We start from the raw sequence: 22,030 nt of genomic DNA on the forward strand, positions 1-22,030 counted from the left end.
AAAAGCTAAAAGAATTTATCACCATCAAGCCAGTACATGTATCAAAAACAGGAATAAAGAATGGTAACAACTACATTCCTATCAATAAATACCTTAAATGGAAAAGAATTAAGTGCTCCAACTAAAAGACAGAGTGGATGAATGGAAAGGAAAAAAAGACCCCTACAGGTTGCCTCTAAGAGACTCACTTCAGATTAAAAGACATACCCAGACTAAAAGGAAGGGGATGGAAAAAGGTATTGCTTTGATGGACCTAGAAGGTATTTAAGTCAGACAGAGAAAGATAAACACTATATGATTTCACTTATATGCGGAATCTAAAGAATAAACTAATCAAAAACAGACAAATATAGTGGACAATTTGGTGATGGACAGAGAGGAGAAGGGGTTGGGGGAATGGGAGAATGGAGTGAAGGGTTAAAGAAGTACAAATTAGTAGCTGAAGGATGGTCACGGAGATTGGGAGCATGGCATAGGGAATGCAGTTAGCATTAATATGCTGGCTAGGTGGAGGATCAGGGAAGGGAGGGAGCAATTGGGGGGATCTTTTTATGAACTATATAGATGTCTAACCAAAGTGCTGTATACTTAAAACTAATTAAATAAATTTTTTAAAATGTTTTTTTCTAGTATTTCTATACTGTATACTCTGCAGTGAATACACATTAGCTGTTTCTTGTTCATTTTTAATGTTTAAGAAGTTATAGGATCTCTTTAAGAAGTTAAAAGATGCTTTTATGTTTCTAACAAACTTTCCCAAATTCATACAACGCAATGTAAAACCAGGATAAAAATTCAGTATCTTGAAACCCAACAGATTAATGCTCATTGTTAATTAGGTTAGTGTTCCTCAGCAAGAGAATATGGTGTACTGTCCACCTGACTATATATCATACAATCTCTCCAAAAGTCCAGGTCTTATGAAATTGTGCCTAATTAGCAAACACTGATTCTTAAAAACTTTACTAAAATAATATCCAATCTCACTATATAAAATAATATAGAACAGTGCTACCCAACAGAACTTTCTGGAATGATAGAAATGTTCTACACATATGATATCCAATACAGTAGCCACTATTCGCAGTATTTTTTAGCCTAATTTTCCTACCCTGCTTATTTCACATGCTAATAGTAGCTATATCTATTTCAAAAAAAAAAAAGGTTGACAATCCCCCACCAACGAAGGTATAAAAATGCTTCCCATGCAAGAATAGTTCAATACATGCAATGTGATACACCACACTAACAAAATGAAGGATAAAAATCCTATGATCATCTCAATAGATTCCAAAAAAAAAAAAAAAAAATTCAACATCCATCCATGATAAAAACTAAACAAATTGGGTATAGAAAGAACATGTCTCAACATAATAAAAGCCATATAAGACAAGCACGCAGCTAACATCATATTCAACGATGAAAAGCTGCAAGCTTTTCCTCTAAGGTCAGGAACAAGACAATGAATCCCAACTATCAACACAGTATTAGAAGTCCTAGCCAGAAAATTAGGCAAGAAAAATAAATAAAAGGCATTAAAATCAGAAAGGAGGTAGTAAACTTTTCTCAGTTTGCAGATGACATGCTCCTAACAGATAGAAAACCCTTAAAGACTTCACCAAAAAGCTGTTAGAACAAATAAATTCAGTAATGTTGCAGGATACAAAATTAACATAAATCAGTTGTATTTTTATACACCAACAATGAATTATTGGAAAGAGGAATTAACAACCCCATTTTCAACACCAAAAAGAATAAAATGCTTAGGAATAAATTTAACCAAGGAGGTAAAAGGAACTGAAGATATATAAATGGAAAGATACCCCATGCTCATGGACTAGAAGAATATTGTTAAAAATGTCCATACTAGTCAAAGCGATATACAGATTTAGTGCAATCCCTATGAAAATTCCAATGGCATTTTTCACAGAAATAGAAAAAAAAAAATCCTAAAATTCATATGGAACAAAAGACCAAGAATAGTCAAAGCAATCTTGAGAAAAAAACAGCGCTGAAGACAACACACTTCCTATTTCAAACTATATTACAAAGCTATAGTGATCAAAATGGTATACCATGTATTAGAATTTAACAGCTCTATTAACTATAATAGTACTATAGCAGCCTCTTAAATTCATCTCCTGTTTCAAATCTTCACCCATACTAATCCATACTTACATGCAAAGTGAACACTCTCCTCTAACATCTGCTCCTTGCCGTTCTCTATTTTTAATTCCACCACTCTCCTCCACCCATTTACCTAGACTAGAAATATTCCCAGTTTCCTTGTGCCCCTACCACATCCTATCAATTGTCTAATTTTACTGATTTTAGTTCTACAGTCCCTTACACCCATACTTCTCTGCATGTTTCCTATTGCTGCTGTAAAAAAAATTTTAATTACAAAAGATTTAGTGGTTTAACACAAGTTTATTATCTACAGATTTGGAGATCAGAAGTCCAAAATCAGTCTCAGTGGGCTAAAATAAACATATCATTAGGGCTTTAGTCCTTCTACAGTCTCTTAGGAAAATTTGTTTCCTTGCCTTCTCCAATTTCTAAAGGCTGTCCATTCCTTGACTCATGGTCTCTAATCAATCCAACTTCTGCTTCTATCATCACATTTCTTCTCTTCCTCTGCTTTTATAATCACATGGCCTTTTCTGACTCCAAACCTCCTGCTACCTTCTATAATGACCCTGTGATTACATAATATCCATCCAGGATCATCTCTTCATCTCAAGATCCCTATTTTAATTGCATCTACAAAGTCCCTTTTGCTATGTGAGGTAATATATTCACCAGTTCACATGAACATCTTTGAAGGGGGCCATTATTCAGCCTAGCACACCCTCGTCTTCTATTCTCAAAAACACTGTTCTATTTCAGACTTCATTACCTCTCCTCTAGGCTACCTTATCATCTTAAAAATGACTGATCTTTTCATATCTAATTTCTCCCTGCTTCAACTATTTCTAGACACCACAAATAAACTCATCCTCACTGTTCAGTGGTTATTACATGTCTCAAATTCACTCACTTTCCTTCTCTTTTTAGTAGCTATTCCAAATCTTCACAAATATCTTCAAGCTCATAACATCGTTTCCAAAGTCTCTCTTAACACTACCTTACGTTTCCATTTTGCAGGGGAAAAAACAAAAAACAAAACAAGATTATCAGGTACGTCTCCTGCCTGCAAACTTAATCTGTATCTCCATCCAACTTACATTCCACCTGAATACAGGTGTTTCTCCTTCCATCCGAGGCTAAGTCCTCTATAACAGGGGACTTCAACTTCCAGGCCACAGACCTGTACCAGTCCGTGACCTGTTAGGAACTGTGCTGAACAGCAGAAGGTGAGCAGCAGGAGATTGAGCAAAGCTGCATCTGTATTTGCAGCCACTCCCCAGCACTAACATCACCACCTCAGCTCCATCTCAGATCATCAGACATTAGATTCTCATAGGAGCACCAGTGTCTGATGCCAAAAAGGTTAAAGACCGCTGCTCGATAATGCTGTAAATCCCATACTCTCTAGATCCTTACTTCACAGACTGTGGCACACAGACCAGCAGCAGCAGCAGCTGAGAGTTTGTCAGAAATGCTGTACCTCAGGATTCAACCCAGACCTTCTAATTCAGAATCTGCATCAAACAAGATCCCCATTAAAGTTTGAGATGCAATACGCAAGGAGACTCCTCTACTGCAACACTATTACTTGTGACTTCAACTCTTTGCTGTCCATTTGCTATTTCCCCTCAAGAAATAAGTAACCCAAATCTATAAAACCGGACCTGGAAAAAAAAAAAAAGCAAATGATGGTACCCTGCTACTGTATTTTTACCTCTCCTTCCAATTACAGCCAAATTCTAGCTCGTATCCTCACGGTAATTACTAAGGTGACCAATGGCCTACCTACCTTTTCTTGGGAGGAAGAGGGAGAAAGGAAGAAAGAAAAATATCAGTATCTGCAATGACAATGTTGACTACACCCTTAATAACACTTTCTAAGCACTTCCACTACTTTTTTTCCTCCTGATTATTTTCTTACTTCTATGGCTGGCTCTAAGCGCTCCTTAAGGTTCCTCTTCTCCACTATACTCATTCACCCACAATAATTTAATTTATGCTTATGACTTAAATTATCACCTAAACAATGAATACACCCCCAGAAATCCTACCTACTCCCAACTATCCTTCACGCACCTTCAACACAATCAGCTAAAACTATTAAGCTTCCTCTTCAAACCCACCCCCTTTCTCCTTAAATATACCTTATTCTCAGGCAACAGCATCCACTGAAATAGCAGAAATCCAGAAGTAATTCCATAGTCCATGAGTCCCTTTCCTCCCTTCTTCCATATCCAATTGATCTCCAAGTCTTGGCAATTCTACATTTGAGCATCTTCTCCATTTTCCAGAATGTTATCCCCATAGCTACATCTCACATTAGGTCCTACATCATCATCATCATCTCACTTGGCCCAAATGGTATAGAGACCAAATACCATAAAACGCCATTTCCAAAATGGCCATTTACCAGCTTCCCCATGTCTAGTCTCTACCTTTTCCAATTTACCCTCCGTAATACCACCTGAATCTTTCAATAGTTACCCCTCCACCAAAATCTCACCGCCTTGCACTGCATACAAAGACCTTGTCTAGCCATCCCGAAACACATAAAGTGCTAGGCCTAGAGTGTTTCTCTACATTCCTCTCTTCACCTCTTTTATCAGCTAAGCAAAGGAATATTTCATATCAAACACCAGGTCTACCACACCTCTACACAGCCTTCCTTTATTAAGCTGGGCAGCTGGAAATGTTCCTTGTCCTATGATCCTACCACACTTTAATCCTACCGCCCTTTGATCATCTCATTAGAATAATAATTAACCTGTCTTCCCCAACTAAACTGAGATCACTGTAATCTTCATAGCCCTGGCTAGCAGAAACACAGAAATGGCAGATGCTCAATAAACATCAGCAAAATTAAGTACACTGTTGATGAAATTCCCATTGAATGTAATCTACCTTCACAGCCTAGTATTAAGGTGCTGCATGATTTGTGTGGCCACAACCTACTTTCTTTATCAAGTTCTGAATTTGCCTGATGTTTCCTTCCATGCTTTTATTCCCACAGATTCACCTATTGAGAAATTCTCTTCCCTCCATTTCTACTGAAGTCCTATGCATCTTTCAAGGACTAGTTCAAGAGTCCTTCCTTGTTCATAAAGCCTTACCACCAAGGCCAAGAAAGAAGCAAGCTTTCCTTTCTTTGAATCCCCACAGCACTTTATCTGCATTCTTCTTACTTATGAACTTATGATCTTTATTACTCTTAACTTTGTATTTTTATTTACCACATTGTCTAGTAGACTATATATATATCGACATCCTCTTTGAGAAGCGAGAACCAGGTCTAATTAATTTTTCATCATTCCACGGCCCATCACATAATGCCATAACAGTCTTTTATTGAATAAACAAACATATCACTTTGAACCTTACAGTTTACAAAACACTTTACAGGCATTTTTCATTTGACTTGCTCTTCATAGCAAGCACGGTAGAGAAAGATTTTAGAGAGAACTAAAATAAAAAAGGTTAAGAAATTTACTTAGAGGCCAGGAGCTATGAAGAGACAGAGTCATTACTTAAGACCAAGCCTCCCAATTTAAAGACAGCCATTATTTATCGTAACACATCATATTATATCCTTCCCTTCCATTTATTTAATTCTTATCTTCATGGATCAAGCTAAAGTTCCTCTGCAACCTCCCCATTTGCTGAAATCACATAACACCTGTTACATACTTGTATTTTATATCTGTCTTTTAAAAACATAAATTTGACTATGTTATGCCCTTGCCTAAAACTCTCCCATTGCTTCTCACTGCATTTAGAATAAAAGTAAAAAACTTTATTGTGATCCACAAGACTCAAACTGCCTCTCACCTTTATTACAGCCTCCTTCACTCACTAGGCTCCAATCATACTAAACTCTTTTCTGATTCTTCGAAAGGTCACACTTCTTCCTGATTTGTTATCTTAGCACATATTGTTTTCTCTTGAGATACTTAGATCATTACATGGCTAGTTTTCTCATCATTCGGGTCTCCATTTATCAACTCCACAGTGAGACTTCCCCTTACCAGAAAGATAAATTAGCACATATATACTCCTCTCTCCTCCATCAGTGTCTTATTTATCACTGTATTCCCAGTGCCTAAAACTGTTTCTGTCATGCAATAAAGGATCAAAAGATATTTATTGATTTGATAAATAAATGAGGAAACAACAGGTTATCTACTTCTCTGAATGCCTGCGAATACTAGCAGAATGCTTTGCGTAACTGATATCCAGCTAGTTAACTAATAGTCATAGATCCATTGATAAAATTTTACCTAAACTAAAATGTCAGGAGACAAGTACATTTAGTCAATTAGCTTCTTCATATAAACACTGAGATGAATTTATTTTTTTTATTAACAACCAAACATTTTACATCTATTATCCAATAGAGATTTAATGAGCAAAACTAATTTTTCTACTGCAAAACATTCCTTATTTTTAATAACTACAGTAGCCATGATTAGAAAAATAATACAGTCATAGAAGAAATACAAATTGCCAATAAAGAAATTAAAATGCTCTCTACTCTCTGGTAACCAGAAAAGGCAAAATAAAGTAATGGTAATACATCTGCATCCACCAGAATGGCCAAAATAGAATTTTGAAAATATTAAGTATTCATGTGAATGCAGAGAAATGCTAATACATAACTTACGAGAGGAAATATAAAATTACTAAGCCTTTTTAAAAAGCAATTTGGTAGTATTTTTATCAAATGCTTTTCATTTGCAATTCCACTTATAAGAGCATTTCCATTTGTGTCATAATATTATTACACAATATCTTTTAAAGAGTTGCTTGTAATATAGGAAAAATAGCTTAGTGCCCAATAATTAATGGTTAAATGAAGCTTGATAAATTTCATTATGGAATTTTATGTAGCAGCCATTTGGAAAGATCTTCAAATCATACTGCTAAAAAGAAAAGCATGTAAGTAACAACATTTATGGCATAACATAACTAAGGTATATTAGCACATATGTTTTTATGTATGTATATACACAGAAAAAGGATGTACACCAATCTATTTACATGATTATATATTTAGATGGGAATGGGAATGAAAAAGACATAAAGGGTTTCTTTCACATACTGTTCTGCATGCCTCTGTACTGTTTAAGCATTTCATATATAAGTTTTAAAAAAGAGTACAGGTTAAAAGAAGTAAAATAATTTTATTATAGAAAACTGAAAAATACAGAAAAGTTTAAAGATGAACACCACTGGAAATTATTACAAACCAAAGTGTACAGTTTGAAAAAACACCATCACATTCATTAATAAAAATGAAAAAGGCTGTACAGATTTATTCCTACTCTACTACACCTACTGCTTAACTTCAAAGAATTAAATCTAGAAAATCATGAGTGTTTTAAAAGTAACACTAATTACATTAAATACTGTTAACATTAATGAATGTATTTTTCATAACAAATATGAGATTTATTCTTTTCTTAGCCCCTAAGACAATAATGGATAATTACATAAGCTTGTGTTTAAGGGTTGACCAAAGCATATAGAATTTTTTTTTTTGGCATCAAAAATTATACTCTGAAAGAAACAACTTTAATCAAAAATTTTAGGAAAAATTAACAGCTAACATCACTGTGGAAAAAGACTAAATACTTTCCCTATATGATCAAGGACAAGACAAGACAAGCCCAATCTCACTACTTCTAATCAACATTGTACTTGAGATTCTAGCCACTTCAATTAGGCAAGAGAAAGAAATAAGAGGAACCCAGACTGAGGGAAAAAAAAAAAAGGTAAAATTATCTCTAGCATATGACATAATCTTGCATATAGAAAATCGTAAGGAATCCACTAAAAAACTATTAGAACTAAGAAACAAGTCAACAGGATGTGGGGGAAAATGATCAATATAGAAAAATCTATTGCAGTTTTGTACACTAGCAATGAACAATCAAAATAAAATTACGAAAAAAAAAACAAAAAAACTCCCATTCCAAGAGCCATACAAAGAATACCTAGGAATAAATTTAACAAAAGATATTCAAGGATTGTACCCTGAAAACCACGAAACACCACTGAAAGTATTAAGGAAAATCTAAATAAATGGAAAGATATTTCATGTTCATGTAGTAAAGGACTTAACATTATTAAGATGGCAATACTCCCAAACTGACCTATAGATTCAGTGCAATCTCTATGAAAGTCCCAGCTACCTTTTCTGAACAAAATGGCAAGCTGATTCTAAAATTCAGGTGGAAATGCAATCCCCTCTCCCCGCCGCCCCCCAAAAAAACAAAGTCAAAGCAATCTAAAAGAACAAAGTTGAAGGACTCACACTTCCTGTTTCAAACATTACTGCAAAATTAGGACTGTGTGGTATTGGTATAAAGACAAACATGTAAATCAATGAAATAGAATTGAGAATCCAGAAATAAACCTTCACATGTATGGTCAGTGGATTTTCAACATGAATGCAAATACAATTCAATGGAGAAAGAATAATCTTTATAACAACTATGACAACTGGATATCCACATGAAAGAGAATGAAGCCAAACCTCTTTCTCTCACCATACACAAAAATTAACGAAAAAAGATCAAAGACCAAGAGTAAGAGGTAAAACTTGTAAAACTCTTAGAATATAGAAATCTTTGTGATCTTCAGTTAGGCAAAGCCTTTTTAGATATGACATCAAAGCATAAGCAACAACAAAAAAATAAACTAGACTTTCTCAAAATTAAAAATGTTTGTGCTACAATAAACATTAACAAAGAGATACAGGGAGAAAATATTTGCAAATCATGTATCTGTACCATAATTTATTTTACTGCTCCCCTATTCACAGTACTTAGGTTTCAAGTTTTCTAAGACCTTTGCTTTTTCCTTTATACTTGGTATCTACCCAGCTACACCAAGGCGCAAGATCTGCCCACTGGACAGTAGTCTTTTGGTTGTTTTGTTGACATCTCACCCTAGGACTTCTTTTTTCCTTCTTGTTTTGAATCCACAGACAATGACTCAGAAGCTATGTGACTTGTCCAAAGATACACCGTTAAAACGGCTGAAATGGTTATGAACAAATTACTTAGGGAAGATTCCATTTCTTTGTATTTAATTAAAACTGACTCCTGTACACAAGAATTCCTCTCTCTAGGAGAAGAAATGTTCCAAATCATATTAAAGGACTTATACTCAGGTTATATTAAGAATTCTTAACATTCAACAAGACAAGTGGATTTTAAAATGTGTAAAAGATTCTAATAAATGTTTCCCAAAAAATGACATACAAATGGCCAATAAACACGTGAAAAGACGTTCAACATCATAAGTTATAATAAGATACCATTTTAAACAACAGGATGGCAATAATCAAAAAGACAACTATTTCCAAGGATGTGGAGAAATTGGAATCCTCATATATTGCTGGTCAGAATATAAAAATGATGCAACCACTTTCTAAAATACTTTGGCAGATCCTTAAAACATTAAACATAAAATTACCATACAACCCAAGAATTCCACTCTTAGGTATATACCCCAGAGAAATAAAAACATAACTCTTTGAAAAGTCTGTACATAAATGTTCACAGAAGTATACTTAACAGCCAAAATGTGGAAACAGCCCAAACGTCCATCAACTGATGATAAGATGTGACATTCGTATATAACAGAAAAATATTTTGTCATAAAATGGAATGAAGTACTGATACATACTACAACACAGCTGAATCTTAAAAACATTACACCTACATGAAAAGACCATGAATTGTATGATTCCACTTATATAAAATGTCCAGAATAGGCAAATCCATGGAGACAGAAGTACATTGGTGGTTGCTAGGGGCTGGGAGAGGTGGGAATGGGGAGTGACTACTAATAGGCAGAGTTTCTTTTTAGGGTGATTAAAATATTCTAAAATTAGTGGTGATGGTTGCACAACTCTATGACTATACTAAAGGCTATTGATTGTACCATTTAAAATTAGAGTAAATTGTATGGTATGTGTGAATTATATCTCAAAAAAGATGTTATTTTTGAAACTAGAAAAAATAAACATAAAACTGAAACATGTTCTGTTTGTTCTAAAAGTATACTTCCTTTCCTTTATGTTCCTTACGCAACACAAAAAGTTAAAAAAATAAGACACATGGCTGACTTTTTGCAAATTGGCTCAGGCAAACAAGTTCTAGTTCACTGAGCATAAATTCTCTGTTCACGTTTCACTGAAGAGAGAAAAAGATGGTGAGGAGTAGAGAGAGAGTTTGATACTTGATTTATCCAAAGGCAGATACTTTTGATTAGTCTAGCTCTAGTCATTATGAATTTATTCATAGGCCAATATTAGACCCAGTTAATAGCAACAGGACTTTATTTCAATTCTGAGGTTCTGGATATTTTCCTATCCAAATCACTTTAATATCATTTGTTGGGCACCTATCATATGCTGCAGTCAGTACTTAAGAGACACTAAAATTTAAAAAGAACCTTGTGGGACTCACAATCCGATGGCTAAAGCAAAAACAAAGTATTATAGAAATTCTTGTCATACTACACAATTCAGAAGTGGAATAAGTCAAAGTACTGAGGGGTTAAAAATAGTCCATGTGGAATTCCATACCCAGCAAAAATATCTTTCAAACCAAACAACAGACTTGCCTTATAAGAAATGGCCACTCCTTTGGCCAGAGGAAAACACTACATCAAAGCTTCAATCTACACAAAGAGATGAGAAAGTGTTTGAAAAGGTGTATGTTAAAGTGGACATAACTGACTTTTCCCATTCTTAAATTTCATGTCTATACATATGTATGAAATAAGACATGACAAGAACAGCTCAAAATACAAGAGGAAGAAAATGGAAGTATACTCCTGTAATGTTACTATACATGAACGTAGGCTGTGATAAATAGAAGATGTGTATTTTAAATCTTCATGACCATGAGTTACGCAAATTTTCCTTTTTTTTTTTTTTTTTTTTGGCGGGGGAGGGAGGGGCACAATAAGCACAAAGCATAAAAGAAAGGAATTGCTAAATTGGATTTCATCAAAATGTAAAACTTCTCTTGAAAATTATTGTTAAGGAAAGGCAACCCGCAGACTGGGAAAAAACATTTGCAAAACATGGATCTGACGAGGCGCTTGTATAAGAATATGTATAGAATTCTTATAACTTAATAAGATAATCTAATTCATAAATAATATGGACAAAACATTTTAAGACACTTCACAAAAGATATGAAGAGCAAATAAGTATATGGAAAGATACTTGGCATTATTAGTCATTAGGTAATTGCAAATAAAACCACAATGATATGCCACTACACATCCACTAGGAACAGCTAAATGAAAGACTGACGAAAACTTGTGAGAATATGAAGCAACTGTAATGCTCAAGTAATAAAAACAAAAGACTCAAATGTTCACAATAAACAAAAACTTAAAACTCAAATGTTCTTCAACTGGGTAAATGGATAAGCAATTTAATGGTATACCCATAAACAGAATATTACTCAGCAACAGAAAGGAAAAAAATCACTGGAACATGCTAAGTGAAGGCAGACATCTAAGACTACATACTATATAATTCCATTTATAGAACATGCAAGAAAGGTAAAAGTAATGTCACAGAAAGCAGATCATTGATTGCCAAGGACCACAGGTAGGAGTAGGAGGTGGGCTGCAAAGGGATAAAGAGAATTTTGGGGGATGACGGAAATGTTCTTTATTATGATTATGGTGATGATTACACAAGTGTACCTATTTGTCAAAATCCATCCAACTGTACAATAAAAATAGGTAAATTATATTGTATGCAAATTATACCTCAATAAAACTGATTTGTATTTTTAAAAAACATGAATGACTAAAACATGTCCTTTATAGCTAAGAAGAGGGGAGAAAGGCAACTATAATACAATCCTGGATGTAGTTAAGCATTCATAAAAGAAATCTCTGTGCTAAACGAATTAAAAGAAATCACTCTGGATGCGATTAATGAAGATATCACAGATAAAATGACACCTGAACTATAGTTGGAAGACTGGGCAATAGGATTGGCCAACTGAGGGAATGTCATAAACTAAAGTACAGAGGGCTTACAATTCCATGTTTTTAATAAAGTAAGAAGTCCAGACCCATAGATATGGAGAACAAGCCAATGGTTGCAAAAGGGGAGAGGGGTGGGAGATGAAATTAAAAAACAAAAAGAAGGATCTGAGGTGTAATTTATCTTTTCACCATTATCTTGTTAAATTGCTCTTCAGCTGCCATGGCAGTAATTGCTGTGATCAGTGGCTTAGATTTATTGAGCAAAGGGTCTTAAGTAGGTTTCATTATAAAAATTTCCAAAGGTTTTATTAGTAAAGTAAACATGAGATAGAGCAGGAGGCCTCCATGGGCATTCATACTAGTGATTCTTAAATTATGAAGGGACATCAGTCCCATCATCAACGTCTCATTAATGTAACTGAGAATTTACCAACGAATAAAACCAACCAGCATTCTAAAAATGAAGAATAACATCATTTTAAGTAGGATATGCAGTGTTGTGCCACCGTTTAAAAATTTGTTCACTGAGGCGTTGCTTGTAACAGCATATACTAGAAACAACTGAAATGTCCATTTGTAAGGAACTGGTTCAATTAACTATGAGGCAGCCATCCACACAATAGAATACTATGCAGCTCTGATAAAGAATGAGGAAGCTCTCCCTGTACCAACATGAAAAGATCCCCAGGACATAAATGTCAAGGAAAAAAAGCAAGTTACAGAACAGGTTATATAACAGGCTGTCTTTTGTATAAAATAAGGAGGAAAATAACATATTCATATTTACTTGTATTTACATAAAGAAACACTAGATGGATATATAAGATGACTGTGGCATATGATAAGGGGCAGGGGGGAAAATTTCTGTTCACCCACATCAAGTGAACTTTTATCTCCTCCTCCTCCTCCAAAGGAGGGATGAAAGGAAGGAAGGAAAAATACTAAGGAATGCAGTTTGTATTGTGATCAGCATATATAGTAAGGAATAAGGGTAGTTTAGGTAAGTCTAAGGTGGGGAATCTTAAATGCCCAGTTCAAGAATTTGATTCTGTAAATATGTTTCACAGAAATGACAGAAAATAGTATTTAAGATTAATTCAAATGCAGAAAACAGGAGGGGCCCTAAGAGTAAAGACCCAAAAACAAGCAGACCCAACGGTAAGTCCATAAACTAAGGAAGTTCGAACTAATAAGATGGACTAAATGCCACTGTCAAAAGACCAACAGAACAAGCAATTTGTTAGAAGTGAGAGGGAGACAAGATAAGTATTACTAAAATTTGGGTACTAGGTTCCTGAGAGAAATACTACCACTTAAAACACACATACACATGCACAAATCAAAAACTTCTTAAAACAAGGTTAAAAGACAAAAGTCAAAGTCATGAAAGATACTTGCTAATGCCACACAAAAAAAAGACAGTTAATACCTCTAATACAAAAAAGGCTCATAAAGTAACAAGAAAACAAAAATGAATCAAGAAACTAGAACATAAATAGATGAAAACAAATTCAGCCTTATTAGAAATTAAAGAAAAGCAATGAAAATAATGGGATAATTGACAACTCTATGTTTTCAATTGGTAGGACTGAGGAAATGGGTACTTCCACACTGTTGGAAAATACAAATTAGTAAACACCTATTGAAGGTGCAGTATAACAGTATATCAAAACTATAAATGTGTGTATCATTTTTGGCCTAACAATTTTACCTCTGGAAAATCCAATCTAGAAGGTATTATGGGACAAATGCACAGAAAAAAATTTGCAATAGAAACATACCCACAAAAAAAAAAAAGAAAAGAAAAAGAAAAAACAACTAAGAGTCTAGCAAAATGAACCTTGGCCAAACAATTTATGGCACATCCATACAACAGAACACTAGAAGCCAATAAAAAGAATATACTATGGCGTACAGGGTGCAAAACAGCATTGTAGCATGTTCTCATTTATGTAAAATCTTATATCCCTATGCATACATACATAGAAAAGACACGAAGAATGTTCATCAAAATGTCAAAAGTGATTATTATCTCAAGTGATTGGATTCAGGGGGACTTTATTTAACCTCATACTTTTCTATACTAATTGAAAATTTCTGCCATGAACCTCTTATCTTTATAAAACAGGTAAAAAATAATAAAGAGCAGTATCTGCAAAAAAAAAAAAAAGTAACTCCAAGAGAGGCAAAATAATGTTAGATAAATTAAGTTTGGAGCATTAATAAAATATCTCAGTGAAAGTGCCCCTATGCAACTGAAACTGAAGAATCGGAAACGTGGGGAGGTATGAAGCCCATTAACTATTTTCAGTTTCAGTTCCTCTCACTATCCTTCTCATTTCCATTTTATATAAATTCCAGTTTTTAACCTAAATTTTATCCTCTAATCTACATTCATTTTTTTTCAAATATAGTAAGAACATTAGATTCTCCCACAATTTAGAAATTCAAGGAATAAAAATCACTGCAAAGAAGTTATACTTCTGATTCTAGCTTGGTATTTTTGCTACCAATACCCATTTTAAAGCTTAGAAATATCTACATATGAAAAAAGCCAACTAAAAACAAAGTACCAAAAACTTAACTAATACTCAGAAAAAGTAGGCAATAAGAAAAAATATCCAAATGATTTTAATTATGAAAATTAAGCAACATTAATTATTAACTGGTTTTTCAGAAATAGCTACAATTTTTCAGAGTTAGAAAATGAAAGCTTGACATACAGTCTACTCAGAAAATTTTCACACACAAAAAAGGTCATTTATCTTGAGCAGTACAACAAAGTACAAATATAGACACTAGGTCTGAATGTATTCAATTCGCACTAAAAGTGACTCCCAGCATCCTCGACTCATTCCAAGAAAATAGAAGCTAGAGAGGGTTCTTAAATTCTCTCCTTATAAATCAAAACAATTACTTTCCCTATCCTAGAGTATACGCGAACCAAAATGGCAAGTACATTTAGAGACATAACTGGTATCCGTCCAAAAGCTGATTTGCATTAATCTGTAAGATAAAATGCTATTTCAATTAATTCAACCACTAATACACTTTGGAATTTGTCCTGGAAGACCTTAAAATCCAGTAGAGATAACAAAAATATAGCCGTTCAAATAATTAGAATATTAAATAGTGTTTCAAAAAGCTCTGTAACAAAGATAAAGCAAAGTGCTGTAGGAATATAAGACATGAACTTTTTCTAAATGAATGGAGAAAGGTCTCATGAGAGTAGAATTTGAGCTGGGTATTGAATGCAAAGCTAGAGGCAGAGAAGAGGAAAAAAAGAAATTTCAAGCTAATAGAACAGCAAGAGTAAAATATAGAGAAATAAAAGTGCCTCTAAAAACAGAATTCTGATAGAATGGGGCCAGATCATAAAAGGCATTAGCTGATGATGCATTAGGAAGTTTGGACTTAATTCTATATAAGGGAAGTGACACAGTATGACCAAGATCTTAAGAAAACTCTCCTGATGTTTTCTTCCTAGAATGTACTAGGAAGAAAATGGATGAACATTGAAGAAAAAATACTAACAAGAAGTGTGATAAAAAATGAGGGTCTGAACAAAGGTGCTAGAAATGGAAATGAGATCAGTATTAGAACAAAAATGTGATAAGGACTGAGATGTAAATGTCAGGTAAGGTTTAGTCTGAGAAGGAGTAAAATACAAGGCTAACTCAATAAAAGGAGTTATTACAGGTTTGGAGACTTAAAACAGTTCACCTAAATTTCCATCACTTCTGTTTCTGCACTTATTCTAGTATCCTATATTTCTGACACTTTTTAAAAGCATTTTAAGAATTTCATTCATCCAAGAATATTTATGATTTATTTCTATTAAGTACATAACAAATGAGTAGTATTTTACGAGTGTTAGGAGCTTTTTTAATTCTGGAATACCTTCATTTTACACATTTTTGAATAAATTTTACGGACAAAACACTAAATAATCCATGACAGAGATACCCCATATCACACACAAGTGAATATTAACAAATTCACTTATTTACATCGAGGGTCCACCCATGTTTAGATTTTCGGGGTCTTGATATTTTTCCATAATGGAGGCTTCTGCTGCCTCTTGGTGGAATAGAACCAATTATATATAAAAATGTATTGTACTAATTGTAACTGATCTGATTTGAGTGACTTCGAATCAAGATATCCCACTACAAAACGACCATCAATAACGAAGTGAAATTAATGCCTTTAAGAAATGTTTTTAGTTTCATATTTCTAAAAGCTAATTAGTAAAGACAAAACACACTGAAAGAATATTTAGAATAATTCCTTTTTTTAAATCCTCAAAAATGCTATAAAGATGGCCAGGAAACAGAAAACATATGAATATACAAACAGGGGATGAATTTTAGCAAAACAGATCATTATGTCATGTGGTCAGCTTCCCTGTATGCCAGGTGAGGTTCAACACAGCATAATATCGAGAACATGTACTTTAGAATCAGTCCTGCATTTGAATCCAAGTTGATCTAGAAACAAATCACTTAAATTTTTAGTTTCCATTTCTCAATTTATCAATAGGAATGTTTCCAACTACCACATGGGTTTGTAGGTGAATGTATGTTAAGTATTCATCAATGTCTGGCACACAGTAAAACCCAACTGTCAGTACCATTTACTCCCTTTCCTCAACAGCCTCTCTCTTCAGTGTACCCTCAAATTTATTACAGGGTCAATCAGCAAAATTACAAGACTTCCCACACTCCAACAGTCAGGTAATAAATATGGTAAACCAGTTATACAGGGGAAAAAGTAAAGCTTCTTAAGAAGGGGCTGATGAAAAAAAGCATGAGCAAAGCACCTAAGATTTGGATGAAGGCAAAGAGGTTGTAAAGTAGATGTCAATAAAATGGAGAGGATTCTAGGAACTAATGTCTAAAAAAATATATCAATACTATGGTTTCAATACCAGTACTTTGAATGTATATACATTTCTTTAAAAATATCTACACAGACAATTCATTAACATATAAGCTCCATGTAGGCTGGAAAAAGATCACACTACCATTTCCTACAGCGTAACACACGGTCTATATTAAATACTTACGTAACCCAGGCCCACAATAATATTTCACATGCGCAGCAAACTCCATCACTCCTTCATTTACCCATTCAACAATTAAGAATCTACTAATGCCAGATACTATACTGACCACTAAGATTACAACAGTGGACAAGAAAGGTTAGTTGCCTTCAGGGGCTCCCAATCCAGCAGTCTATTCATTCATTAAACAACATGGGCCACTTACCACTACTACTAAATTCTAAAAGCAAATAAAACTTTCTGCATTAATCTGGACGCGTTCAATTAGCTGCTCCTAAACAGTAATAATACATTTACTATAGTTAAAAACCTTAAGTTTTTTAATCAACTATTTTAGCTGTAAATTCTTGGCCCCACATTTTAAGGAGGACATTTGACAAAGTAGATATTATGTGAAAAACCTAAAAATCATACATCATGAAAAATGAGGTTTTTGGCCAAGACAAGAAAAGACTAAGAAGACATGGAAACTGTCTTTACAATTTAAAGAGGTAGCACACAAGTTTGCTCTGTATCATTCCAAAGAGTTCAACTTGAACCAATAGGTATAAGTTACACAGAGGTGGATTTGTTTCAATATGCAGAACTCTAACAATTCAAGCTACTCAATATCTCAACCACATTACATTTCTGTAACAGTCTATGCTATTTCTGTACTTTACAAATTTTCATTTAATTCTTGAAATTAAAAAAATAAAACAACAAGTATTTCCCTGTTACAGTTTAGGAAACTGAGTCTCCAAGGGTCTTGTGAATGCTCTAGGCAAACCAACACTGTAACTCTTCCAAATCTCATCTAACAGGCTGTATTCAAAACAACGTCTTTCCACTTCGAGATATATTCAGGCACACAGCAAATGGCCAGCTGTCAGGAATGTTGGCCAGGATATTCTAAAGCTTACTCCAAATCCAAGCCTTTAGAAATACTAGTGGTCAACAAAACATCATTAAAAGATTCCGTAATTAATGGTCCTCTAGAACGCAAGCTTCACAACGGCAAAGACCTTGTCTTTCTCTTCACTGCTATATCTCAATTCTAGGACAGTATCTGCCATGTAACATGTGCTCAATGTCTGCTAAGCATGAATAACCCTAATCATACATACAACTACTACATAATATAACCAAAATGCATAGCCCTATTAGATAATAAAGGAACTTGCTAAAGTATCGATAACTAAAAAGCCTGATAAACACAAAATCCATTCGTAAAATTACACCATATACTTAAAAACACTATCTAAATTCCTAAAACTTACTTTAATTAGTTTTCAAAAACAAATTCAATTGAAAAAAAGTGCAAAGCTTTTGGTAAACATGAAATATCTTAACTAAAAGTAAAATATAAGGTCTTACAAGATAAAAAGGTTAAATTTGGTGAAATAACTTTTCAGTGTTGATAGCTTAAAGCATCAGCTATCATTTTTAGTGTGTCTGAACACTGTAAAAATGAAGTTTCATACAGTTGTTTTGGTTTAAAGATAAACTCACACCTAGATCTCTACTCACACATCTTAACAAATATTTACTAGTCTAACACTTCAAAAACATCTGCTAATTTTACAGGTATACATATATTGTACTGAGATTCAACAGAACTCATACTTAGAAGTACTTAGCATCCACTTTGCATTACTGAAAACTAAGCCAATAGGAAAACCACATTCAATGTAGACATCATTTTGTATAGTTTATGGCCTAAACTATAAGGCCTAGAATTTCCAGACATCTTAAAGGATATAAGAACATGCAAAATATTCAAAGATTATTCTTAATTCAGTTTGCTTAACAGATAGTATGTATCAACACTCACTTTTTTTGGAGAATATATAACAAGGCATAACGGCTATATAAAAAATTTAGTCCAATCTCCCTAAATTGTACCTTTTAAAGATTTCTGAACGAAAATCCTAATATTTAAAAAAATATAACTTTAAAGTGTAAATAATAACTTAGAATAAAAGTAAATAGTGTAATAGTGTAAGAATGTACTAAACCATTCACTGGTTACACTGGATTACACCAACTAGAATACATTTATGTTATTAGCAACTAGATATCATCGCAAACCCACACAGAAACCACAATCCTTATTTTTCTATTTTTTTAAATTATGATTTTGAAAGAGTGCCTAAGAAGTTATTCCACACCAGAATATCGCAATATGGATTATATTCCTTATCTTCAGAATTTAGAACTGTAAGTTTCCACATAAACTTTATTCACATATTGAAAGAATACATTTTACAGAAAGACTGCTTTTCCCATCGTTATATCATACGACACATTTGCTATCTATAGCTAACTCTGATATCAAGTGATTCAAATTCTCCTTTATAATATTGAGCCCCTAAACTGTAGTCCATTACTTTGTCTGTCTCCAACAATGAAAGCTCTTCAGAGAGCTTTCAAAATTATGACAAATTATACAAAGTCTATGTTTACCCAAATTAATTGTGCTGGAAAAACAAAGAGCAGTTGAGAAACCTTTTGGTATGTTAATGCAACAAGTTTAAAACTTTGAACTCTTCCTTTGAAATATTCCCTGCAGAAGCAAGGAGAAAAGCTCTGCTGGAACTGTTGCTTTGTCCCTTCAACCCCCTAAAGGGTGTCATAGGCGCCAAAACGCCCCTCAGTTCTTGAAGCGAGTCCGAAGTTGGATTTTCTAGACTTCAATAGTTTTTAAGAGACCAATCACCACTTTCCCTGCCTCCGAGGATCTAGCCAGCCCAAAGACGAACGCACGGGACAGCGAACTCACCTGATCACAGGGCTGTAAGGGCTCCGGGAGCGACGCCAGCTGCTGCTGCTGTAGGGACTGGGAGACACGTCGCCGCCCCGCTCGTACGAGCTGTGGCGGCTGTAGCTGGGGGAGCGTCGGCGGCTGTAGGGGCTCGGGGAGCGCGGCAGCCGCCGCGAATAGGGGCTGCTGCCACCTCCCGCCGGACTGGGGGACTTGCGGCTCCTCAGGCTCTGCGAGGCCCTGTGGGACACCGGGCTGTCGTCCCGACCTCCTAGGGGGCTCAGGGACCGCTGTCGCCGCCTGTAGGCCTTGGGCTCGGTCTTGTCCTCCCGATAGGCCTTGGGCGGCTCCTTGTAGGCCGATGGCGGCTCCTTGGACGACTTAGTCCGGCTCCGGTGAGCCTTCAAGTCTCGGTCCTTACGGCTGCTACTGCTGCTAGATGTAGCCGAGGCGCTTTTCCGGCGGCCGCCGCTACTGCTGCTGCTGCCGCTCTTGGCTGCCTCCGCCCGCTCCTCGCCGCTGTGGCTGTGGCGGCTGCGGGACTTGGAGGCCTCGCTGCCGCCGCGCTGTCCGTCTCGCCGCCGGTGTTCACGGTGGCGTTCCTTGCTGCGGCCGCTGCTGCGGCGGCGGTCTCGGCGGGGCCTGCGCCCTGACCCGTCCCCCCGCCGCTGGGTGCCGGAGGAGGAGGCCGGACTCCCGCCGCTGCCCCCCGTTCCCCCGGCAGCCGTCGCCGCCGTTGCCGCGCTGGACCCCCCCAGCAGCAGCCCCTGCTCGGACTGGGAGCTCACATCCTCGTATTCCACCAGCGGGGTCACACCCCCGCCGCTACTAGCACCGCCACCGCCGTCCTGCTGCGGCTGGGGCAGCGAGAAGACCCGACGCTTCTCCGCCTCCTGCCCGGCGCGGGGCCCGCGGCGCCGCTTCTGCCGCCCTCCTGGGCGCCTCTTGCCTCTCGCCAGCCGCTTGACCTCCAAAGGGGGGCCCGGGCTGAAGCAAGAGGAGGAGGCCGCGGCGGCGGCGGCTGCGGCGGCGGCGGCCGTGCCGGGAGCAGCCAGGAAGAGCAGAGGCGGCGGGGGCGGCGGCGGTTGCAGGAGCTGCGGCTGCAGGAGCGGCAACAGCAGCGGCGGCTGCTGAGGGGACAGGAATCGCCTCCGCTTGCGGCGTTCCTCCAACTTCTTCTCCGCCCAGCTCAAGCCCCCGCCTCCCCCCAGCGCCGTGTCCGAGCTACTCGGCATCGCCTAGAGCTCGCCGCAGAGCGCGGCGCGGGTGCGGCCTCCTCCCGGGTCAGATCCTGGCCATCTCCCCCTCCGGAAACGGGAACAGCGGCGGCGGCGGAGGGACACCGAGCACCAGGGTCGGCCGGGAGCCACGCCACGATAATCCGGGTCGGGACTCGGGTCCCTCGGTTCCAGGTCACAGTGGGGTACGCAGCGGCCTCCAGGCCTGAGGGAAGCAGGAATCCGGGCGACAGAACTCCCGATCGTGCTCGTCGTCCTATTCTTAGCAGCAAAAACACCAGATGCGCCGGGGGCTGACCTGTGGGGGAGCCCGGAGTCCTCCAAGTACCCCCCAGGGGTGGGGAAGCAGCGTCGGCCGCGCTCTCTGCTCAGGCAGCGCAACGCGGAAGTACCACCTTCTCTGCCGCTTCACTCCATCGCGACCTGACGTTGGGTGCGAGTTCAGGGGAGGGGAGTGGGCGAGACAACAACACGCCTCCGCCGCCTCCTCCTTGGCGTCGACGTCGTCCTCCAGTGGTGGCGGCTACACACGGCGGGCGCCTCGGAAGTGGCTTGGGCCTGACAACTCCCGGCGTGGGGCGTCCTGCACTCTGCGTCCCGCAGGGACGGCCGGCGAAGCGAAGGCGACTGGGCTGCGGCCCTCAGTTGGGGCAGCGAGTGTGCAGGGCTGGGCAGGGGGTTGTTTCCGGGGAGATGCGGGTGGGGGAGCGTTTCTGAATCTGTGGCGGTGGGTTTGGGCCCTGACTTTCTTGCTTCGCTGCGAGTAGAGGTGGCGAAGCTGCCCCTTCCCTTCGCTCCCCCCTCCCTCCCACGAGGAGGCTTCTGGTGTGC

The 22,030-nt window shown here is 37.4% G+C and overlaps 1 protein-coding gene across 2 annotated transcripts in view; it reads right to left on the reverse strand.

Moving 5' to 3' along the window:
- CDK13 (cyclin dependent kinase 13) overlaps window positions 1-22,009 on the reverse strand; it is a 90,850-nt gene extending 68,841 nt beyond the window's left edge. Inside the window, exon 1 of one of the 2 annotated variants that reach the window (XM_039849278.1) lies at window positions 19,980-22,009. In XM_039849278.1, coding sequence (XP_039705212.1) covers window positions 19,980-21,196 — 1,217 coding nt within the window. In that variant the 5' untranslated portion in view covers window positions 21,197-22,009. The remainder of the gene's footprint in view (window positions 1-19,979) is intronic. The other variant, XM_039849279.1, reaches the window with a different exon arrangement.
- Between the last annotated feature and the right edge of the window lie 21 nt (window positions 22,010-22,030).

Source organism: Pteropus medius, unplaced genomic scaffold (genome assembly GCF_902729225.1).
Source record: "Pteropus medius unplaced genomic scaffold, Ma_sr-lr_union100, whole genome shotgun sequence".
NCBI lineage: Eukaryota > Metazoa > Chordata > Mammalia > Chiroptera > Pteropodidae > Pteropus > Pteropus medius.